Genomic DNA, 9900 nt, shown 5'->3' with positions numbered 1-9900 from the left:
TTAAAGATACGTTTTCTGAAACACTACATAGCTTAGAAACTTTTGTTATTACTGATGTTTAAGTGTATCAAGATAGTTTGTGGAGCATACACATACACACACATATATGTATGTATGTATGTATATATATATGATCATATCACACACATAGATGTTGTGTATGTTGTGCTATAGTCATATATATACAGTACGGTCACATATATATGATATGGTTTCATATATACATTATATATATATATATACATTATACATTATGTATGTATGTGTGTGTATATATATATATATATATATATATATATTAATAATATGGTCATACATTTGGGAGTATGTGTTTTGTGTTGCATGTAAGATACAGCCTAGACACAATCTGCAACTCAAGACATCATGTAATTAGTTAGGTCATAGTTTGTTGCAAATTAATGTTCTCTAACTCAACAACAACAAAAGACCCTTTAATTAGGTCTTTTTTGTTCCCAATATGCCAGGTAACATCTATGTTTTCAAGTAATATAAACCTAAGTTCATATTTGTGTGTGTGTGTGCGTGCACACACACACACACATTATCTAATACAAGAATAATGATTTGGGATATCTTTAAACTTCAAACTTTCAAGTTATACAGTAGTTATTTGTCTATGGTAATATGTACTGCCATCACTCAGGCACAGCTAAGGGAAAGAGTGAATGTCTCCTAAGAAGATAATAAGCATATTGAATGGGTGATGAAGTGATATTTGTGACTAATAGAGGGGGGGTAGCTCCCTTTACCAGTTGCTGCAGTGTGACCTACAGTGTTCAGGAATATGGGTTCATGTTCCTACATTGGGTAGCACTGCCTAAAGAGCACTCTGCAAGCTACAGCAGAGACTGAGACCAAGAGATGAGACATGACAGGGAAGTTGTAGAGTCAAAGCCATGAAGAGACGGAAACCTTCTGACACCCATAGCCATGAACACAATACACATGACACAGGGGGCCAGACATTGATAGAACTAAGCACAATGGGCTGCACACTTTTACAGAGAAATGACCAGGACATGGTCTAAGTCAAATTGTACGGAGGGTAATGGAGAAAACACAAACTTTGGACAGAAATCATATATATATTTGTTTATTTATTTTCTTTATTTACATTTAAAATGTTATCCCCTTCCCTAGATTCCTCTCCAAAAATCCCCTATCCCCTCCCGCATCCCTGATCCCCAACCCACCCACTCCTGCCTCCTGGCCCTGGCCTTTTAAAAGTTGTATCTCTTTACATTATTTCATAAGATGGTAAAATAAGTTTTAGAAGCTAAAGTTATATGGACCAAGTAGCAGGACAGTGACCTAAACACAAGAGAGCATACACTTGTATTGGCTCTAAATGCTCACCCTGACTGTAAACAAAGCAACAGAAAAGCGAAATTCAAACATACAGATGACACAAGGTAGGTGATAGAGATAGCATAGAAACACTTGTTGCTAAATGTAGATGAATTTGTGAAAGACTGATAAAACTAGGAACAAAGCCCATACATTACAAAGTTTCAGAGGCTGGAGATTGCTAAATTCTGGTACCATAGTCCCATACTCCCTGGCAATCTCAAAAAGTGTAGCAAGTAAAGAAAAACATATTAATAATAGAAAGAGGGTATCCTATTAGATATAGAAGGTTCTCAAGGTGTAGCAGGAAGAGTATAGCGAATCAGGTAGGAGAGAGTGCTATAGTTTTGCAACCAGTGGAAGCAATATCTATAGATAGAGGCTGGAGCAAAGGTGGGATTGTACATCCCACAGAACACAGAATACATCGGTCTCTGACTTAGAAACACATGCTACATTGAGCTGTTTACAAAACTACAGAACACCCTGAAGAACTTCTCTCCCAAGAATCTTCTGTGTCATCATGGGAAAAAACTGTATTAGTAGTATCTGGAAAGTAAGAGGGAAATAAGGCAACTCTATACTCAGTTGTGTACAAATATGCAAAATGCCAAGGATAACAAGGAACCCTTGGCTTTCAACTCATACTACAGGAGTCTGTTCTCTCTCTCTCCCTCTCTCTCCCTCTCTCTCTCCCTCACTCTCAAATTAGAAAAACACCTGAGTTCAGTATTTTTCAGGCTTTTAAAAAGTTGAAATCCTGCTGTGGGGTGTCTGGTACCCATAGAGAGATCTCCCCTTCTTTAAAGAGAATGGAAGGGTTGGATGAGGGGAGGATGTGTGAGGATAGGACTTGGAGGAGAGGAGGGAGGAGGCCTGTGATCAGTTTGGAAAATATATAAATAAATAAATAAATAAATAAATAAATAAATAAATAAATAAATAAATAAATAAATGGAAGATAAAAGGCTAGTAAGATGGTTCAGGTAGAGGAGGTTGCACACACTCCTGATGACCTGGGTAAGAGCTCCATATCCAACAGAGTTTTGTAGGACAAAATCAGCTTCTGAGAGCTTCCCTTGCTTGTCATGGCACAGACATGCCTGCACTCAGATACACATACACACAAAGGAAATGAACACATTGAAAATGTTGAAGCTCAGTTGTAGCTGTATAATTTAGTTACATAATAGAGCAGCATGGTGATTTAGTCCTTGAATCATATTGATATGGGGGAAGTGCTGTACCCATATTGAGCATGGGAACTATTTGTTATTTATACTAATAAATGTATATTTTGCTTTGGTACTGCTTAGTGAATATGGACCAAATCCATAAGTAATGGATGTATAATTTTTCTTTCTGAGACAATGTATTTGTTCTTACTAGCAAAGCAAATATTTTATATAGGGTATTAACTTCTAAATCAATTAAGAACCCATTAATAATATTTTATTGACTGAGAAGATTATTTTGAAAAACTATATGTCTGATTATAAATAAAATAACATTGTACAATTGGTATCTGTTTTATTTCTAACAACTTTTCTTTATAGCCAGAAAGAGTTATTTATATTATTTGTAAACATATTCTTATTGACATTTGGATTTTAAATGCCTGGTAGGAAATGGATGTCAACTTCATAAAGAACTGGAGATGTAGTTCAGTATCAGAGTGCTAGCTCAGCATGCATCTGGTCATGGGTTCAAATCCCAGCACCCAGGAATTTTGTTTTCCCAGCTTGTATTTACCTCTAATATAAGTTCTTGTGGTATTCAGCCGTTGTTATCCCTTCAAACAATCTATATGGAGTTTTACTTCACCAGTGACACTACTCCATTGCACTACACTTAATCACAGTGAAAGACAAAACACCGCATGTTCTACCCTTAAGTGGAACTGGAGAATGTGACCTGCATATAGACTTCTAATTACTATAGGTTATATTATAAAGGAGAGGGTGGATAAAAGACATAGACAGAAGTCTTGAGATTGTACTTGACATTGAAGAGTTTTGGAGGTTTAAAGTAATTTCAATGCATGAGCAAATCTTAAGTGTGTGCAATTATACATGCATAGATGAAGTCAATAAATTAAACATTCATTTAGTGGATAATTATTTCCTCTATTTTATCACATATATCTGATGAACTAATACTCTGTTTATAGTGGAAGGAACATATCTTTTATTTACTAAATATGAAGAAGTTGCATAAGTAGCAACAGATAGCCTGAGAGTCACAGAGGTATCTGAGTTCATGGTTCATCATCATAATTAAGAAACGTATCTGGTTGATAACGGAGCAGTGAACCCTCCCATTTCTTCTGTTCTTCCCTCATATATTACATCCCACCCAACAGTCTCTCCCCCTCATTTTCCCAGATCCACTTCCCCTCAGAAAAGAGCAGGTCTCTCAGGGACATCAACCAAACATTGCATAATAAGCTACAATAAGACAAGGCACATACCATCATATTAAGGTTGGAGAAGGCAACTCAATAAGACAAAAAGTGACTCAAAACAAAAGTGTGAGGGACAGAACTTGTTCCCACTGTTAGGATTCTTACAAGCGCACCAAGCTACTCAGCTATGCAGAGGACTTAGGTCAGACCCCTAAGGCTCCTTGATTTCTGTGAGTCCCTATGATTCTCAGTCAGTTGACTCTGTGGGTCATGCTCTCATGGTGTGTCCCTGATCACTCTGGTTCCTCTGATTCTTCCTCTCTTTCCCTGAGCTCTACATAATGTTTGGCTGTGGTACTCCCAATCTGCTCCCGTCAGTTCCTAGTTGAAGTCTTTCTGGTCTTTTTGATGATGATTCTGCTAGGTTCTACTCCCAGAACACTCTGCTGGTGGGACAAACTATAGCTGGTTTGTGGCTGGCATGATGTCCCAATCGCTCCATTTGAGACCTTGCCTAGTTACAGAAGATGGTAAGTTCAGGCCCTGTGTCTTCCATTACTAGGAGTCATTGCTTCAGCTACTCTCATAGATTTCATGGAGTTCCTATTGCACTGGTTTCTACCTTGCTCCAAAATACCCTCTTTCCCATCCCAGTCATTTCTCGGAGTATTTTCTCCTCTCCTTCCCTCAACTCCACTTGATCGCTTCTGTTCCCAACCTACCCACTCCCAGTTTCCTCACAACATCGATTCTATTTACCCTTCTTAAGGAGATCCTTTCGTCCTCCTCTTAAGCTTTCTGTATTACTTAGCTTCTCTGGACCTGTGGATTGTAGCACGATTGTCTTTTACTTTACAGATAACATCCTGTTATAAGTGAGTACATGCCATATTTGTCTTTCTGATTTAGGTTACCTCACTAAAGATAATTATTTCTAGTTACATCCATTTGCCTTCATATTTCATGATGGCATTGCTTTTAACATCCGAGTAACACTCCATTGTTTACACCTGTCACATTCTCTTTAGCCAAGTGAATCCTCGCTTGATGAGAAATGCCCATGGGATGCATAACCTATCTCGGAAGATGAACATATTGTGCCCTGGATTGTGTATTTTATAAAGCCATGGTAGGTGAGACCATCTCCAGGCCAGCAAAACTGCCTCTGTGGTTGAGAAGTTGTGGTCTGAGAAGAGCTGGTCAGATTTCAAATCACTTCATTGATTTTGCCTCGAGGTACATAGAAAATTAAGCCATTGGCCAGGCACTGCCACGGTCATGGGCGTTCTCTTCTTCTGAGGACTATTTCAGAAGAATCTCTCCTTTTTTGAGCTCCTATGGAACTCCCTACAATGTGACTGGCAGGTTTCTTATGTTCTATATTAGATTTTACTTGTCATAGGTATCTTATGAGTCTTTTTAACATTATGTTTTTATTGAACATTTGGAAATTCCACATAATACATCCTGATCATGTTCACTTCTCCATCATCCCAGGTCCACCCCTAACCCTTGTGGCCTCCCAGAAAACAGAAGATGAGAAAAAAATCAGTTCCAACTTGTGTTGCCCTTATACTCACTGGAGCATGGTCAAACTCACAGTGTCAACCCCTTAAAGACAATGGAGTCCTTAAGCACAAGGCAAGAGATGAAGTCTTCTGTACTATTGGAATTGTTCCTCTGAGCTTCTCAGATCAGTCCTTGCCATGGAGGATGAACCACATGCCCAGAACAAGGCAGGGTACTCACACATATTTTTGGTAAACTAAGAACTGTTCACAGTTTATCTTAGTTTGGATGCTGTCCAATACTTCATTTTTTGAAAAATATACCTAGGTCTAGACGGAGTTAACAAGAAAGAAATAAAGGAATTGCCTTTTAAATATTTTTCCTGGGACTAACTTATGTATTTTGTTATTTCAATATGACAAACTAATGAGTTCATAAGAAACATTGTAACAGAACAACAACAATAAAACCCAGTGTTGGTTGGCTTTGTTCTGCTTAGGGTCATAGTTGCAGGGGTCACCTACCTATGGCTGTAACAATTACTATATGAGCAGCCACAACAGCCAAAACAAGCAAAACAAAACTCCAGCCTTTTCCCTGTGTTTCTGAAAAGCATTAGAACTTGTGGTTTTTTTTTTTCATTTTTTTTCTTCATTTACATTTCCAATGCTATCCCCAAAGTCCCCCATACCCTACCCCCCATCCCCCTATCCACCCACTCCCACTTCTTGGCCCTGGCTTTCCTCTATACTGAGGCATATAAAGTTTGCAAGACCAATGTTTTATGGAGGAGAAAGAAAGGGAGTAAGTGGACAGAGCCAGAGCCATTTGAGGCGCCTCTTAGTCTCCTGCTCCTTCTTATTTCTCTCATTTTTTTTCTTAAGTATTTTACTCATAGCTATAGAAAGGTAACACATTCACATAGTATATTAATATATATGTATATATATATATGCATACATATGTAGTGTATATATTTGTTACACCAAATTAAAATTTCCATTAATTAATTAATTAATTAATTAACTTTACATCCTAATTGCAGCCTCCCACTCCTCTCAGTTCCCCCCTCAAATAATCCCTCTCCCATCCCCTACTCTCTTTCACCTCTGAGAATGGGGAGGTTCCTCTGGGTACCAACTCACCCTGCCACTTCAAGTGACTGCAGGCACTTCCCTGTCTTCAGTTTGCCATCAGGGAGAGTCTTTCTTACTTTTATTTAGTACTTCCTTTATTCCTTTTCTTTTCATCAATATCTTTATTTAAATAATAAAACCTTATGCCACTAAAATTATCATTTGTATCCTAAAGCAAGATATGAATTTTTTATATGACTCACAAAAACTATTTTTAAATGTACAGTTACATTTGACTGTAGTCTAAACATCCCTATTTATTTTCTCTTTGCAATAATTTCGATATATTTTTTGACCATTCTCTAAAAAACTTAGTAGGCCAGTAAATATATGTATTTCCTATTGACCTCATGGGTGTATTTTGAGATCTGACTCACAAATACTAAAACTATCAACATTCACAAAAGGTTCCTTCCCACTGCTCCACCTGGGATCCATCCCACAATCAGCCACCAAACACAGACACTATTGTGTATGCCAACAAGATTTTGTGGAAAAGACCCTGATATAGCTGTATCTTGTGAGGCTATACCAGTGCCTTGCAAATACAGAAGTGGATGCTCACAGTAATCTATTCGATGGAACACAGGGCCCTCAATGGAGGAGCTAGAGAAATACCCAAGGAGCTGAAGGGGTCTGCAACCCTAAAGGTGGAACAACATGAACTAACCAGTACCCCCAGAGCTCATGTCTCTAGCTGCATATGTATCAGAAGATGCCCTATTCAGCCATCATTGGGAAGAGAGGCCCTTAGGTCTTGCAAACTTTATATGCCCCAGTACAGGGGAAGGCCAGGGCCAAGAAGTGGGAGTGGGTGGGTAGGGGAGAAGGGCTGGGGGAGGGTATAGGGGTAACATTTGAAATGTAAATGAAGCCGGGCTTGGTGGTGCATGCCTTTAATCTCAGCACTTGGGAGGCAGAGGCAGGCCAGTTTCTGAGTTGGAGGCCAGCCTGGTCTACACAGTGAGTTCCAGGACAGCCAGGGCTATACAGAGAAACCCTGTCTAGCAAAAACAAAAACAAAACAAACAAACAAATAAACAAACAAACAAAAAAGGAAAATGTTGTATCAATGGTGGCCTCTGCTGCTTTGAGTCTCTAGCTCAGTTTTCTGACAAGACACATTCCATAGTCATCCCCACTTAAAAATTTCAGCTAGAAATAAGCAAAAACTTAGTCTGAGCTCATCAACATTAGGTTAAGGAATTTCCCAGTGTATGTTAGCACTCTCTCATCAAAGAAATGACACATAAGAAAAAAATCATTGTAAAAGAAGAACCGAAAGAATTACATTTAATTGTCTAATTGTAAATCATGAATGTGTTATGTGGTATATTGCAGGATTTTTTTAAGCTAACTAACACTCATAGAACATAATTTCTGATATCTTTTAGCATGGAATTGGTATCCAGAGGAGAAAGAAAAGAGAAACCAGACCTCTGGCCCATCGCCCATCTTAAAGAAAGGTCTGTGATTTAGATGTCTATGACATTTAGACATCGGAGTCCTCTCCTTCTTGGAAAAAGATAAATGCTGTAGACAGAAAAGATGTATTAAGTTAGTGTCAGCAGCTGCCAGTTTTCTGAGATCATCCTTGTTTATTCAAGTGAGTTCTGAAAGTATATCAGAGTTAATCCTTGAAGTCAAAGCAATCTGTGATCACTTAGAGCAGTAGTGTAGAAGAAAACCAAACAACAGTGGTGACTTTAGGCAGTGCAGATTAGACAATAAAATGGTCTTCATACAGATAATGAAACAGTACTCATACACATTCTGCATTAGGACAGAAAACAGACATGAATTTAATCTCAAATGTCTATATAATGTTGTGCAATTCATTCTGTGTGTCATGTGATTAATATAAACATTAAGTCAGTCAATGCATATAAAGATTTTAGAATATAACATGGCACATTTGATGACTCAGTAAAATTAATTGTCACAGGAAAAATTACTTTACAAAAACAATTCCTAGCTTGTTAACTGTAAAACATTTCATATCTACTCATTTGTCTCTAACATTTACCTTTCTGCAGATGATGTAGAGGTTACCTGAATGCCTTATTGGTTTATATCCCCTTATTTTATAAGTTTTGTGCCTTCATTTTTCTGGTCTCATAGCTTGCCATCTAATTACATATCCATTGTATACTTATGATATTGATAATGCTAATGCTGAAAACTAATCATAATGATATCATTATGAGAACCCATAGGCAGTATAATCATCAGAACCTATAAAAAAATGTGGAAGTCACAGTTTGATACGGCGAAACATGCGGAATATGGCACGGCGGATCTCCTTTGTCTTGGCACTGTAAATGAGAGGGTTGAGAACAGGAGGCACAAAGAGGTAGACATTGGACATGAGGACATGTATGTATCGTGGGGCATGCTTCCCAAAACGGTGAACTGTAGAGACCCCTATCATTGGCACATAAAATGCAAGCACAGCCAAGATATGTGATACACATGTGTTGAGAGCTTTAAGGCGTTCCTCATGAGAAGCAATGGCCATAACAGAACGCAGAATGAGCACATAGGAGAGGAAAATAAAAAGCAGGTCCATGCCAAAGGTAGACACAAGAACAAAGAGTCCATAAATACTGTTGATGGTGATGTCAGCACAGGCAAGCTTCATCATGTCTGGGTGCAGGCAGTAGGAGTGGGAAAGAACATTGGATTTGCAGATAGGTAGCCTTTTGATGAGGAAGGGCAGAGGGAAAAGGGTGATGAAGCTTCGAGCAGTCACAGCTAAGCCCATCCCAGCAATGAATTCATTGGTGAGGACAGTGGCATAATGCAAGGGATTGCATATGGCCACATAGCGGTCAAAACTCATAGCCAGCAGAATCCCTGACTCCATCATCGAGAAAGAATGAATGAGGAACATCTGGACTAGACAGGCGTCAAAAGCAATGCTGCGGGCATCAAAGCAGAAGGTTCTCAGCACGGTGGGCAGTGTGGCCATTGACATGGCCACATCACTGAAAGACAACATGGACAGGAAATAGTACATGGGAGCATGGAGGATGGGCTCCACTCTCACAGCCTGCAGAATCACAGTATTTGCCCCGAGGGCCACGGCATACATCACACAAAGGGGTCCTGCCAGCCAGGGGTGGAGGCTCTCCAGACCAGGGATACCAGTCAGGAGAAAGGAGGCAGGGTGAGTGACATTGAACAGCGCCATCACAGGGGGAACCCAGGATGTGTCCCAGGGTCAGATCTTCTTGCTTGGAGAATTTCAAGATCTGTGCTTACTGGAGGACAAGAAACTCAGAATTATCAGATACAGTGAGGCAGTGTTTACAATTAAAAGCTGGTGCACTCATGAAACTATTGGTTTGGGACTAGTGCTGGCACACTATTTTATGATCATCAGCTACAAACTAGGATAGCATTTCCCTGTTTCATGATGTAGAATGATATTGTATAATACTTCAGAAATAACAGTTAACCATGAGACATGTTTCTACCATG

At 39.0% G+C, this 9900-nt stretch overlaps 1 protein-coding gene across 1 annotated transcript; it reads right to left on the bottom strand.

The window, feature by feature from the left end:
- Positions 1 to 8671: 8671 nt before the first annotated feature.
- Olfr641 (olfactory receptor 641) lies at positions 8672 to 9610 on the bottom strand. Its single transcript, NM_147072.1, has one exon. The coding sequence runs from the start codon at positions 9608 to 9610 to the stop codon at positions 8672 to 8674; it is 939 nt and encodes a 312-aa protein (NP_667283.1).
- Between the last annotated feature and the right edge of the window lie 290 nt (positions 9611 to 9900).

This window comes from Mus musculus, chromosome 7, assembly GCF_000001635.26.
Source record: "Mus musculus strain C57BL/6J chromosome 7, GRCm38.p6 C57BL/6J".
Classification (NCBI taxonomy): Eukaryota; Metazoa; Chordata; class Mammalia; order Rodentia; family Muridae; genus Mus; species Mus musculus.
This window is presented reverse-complemented; position numbering and strand designations above follow the sequence as displayed.

Coding starts and splice junctions, on each gene's coding strand:
- Olfr641 (NM_147072.1), bottom strand. CDS start 9,610: ATGGCGCTGTTCAATGTCACTCACCCTGCCTCCTTTCTCCTGACTGGT.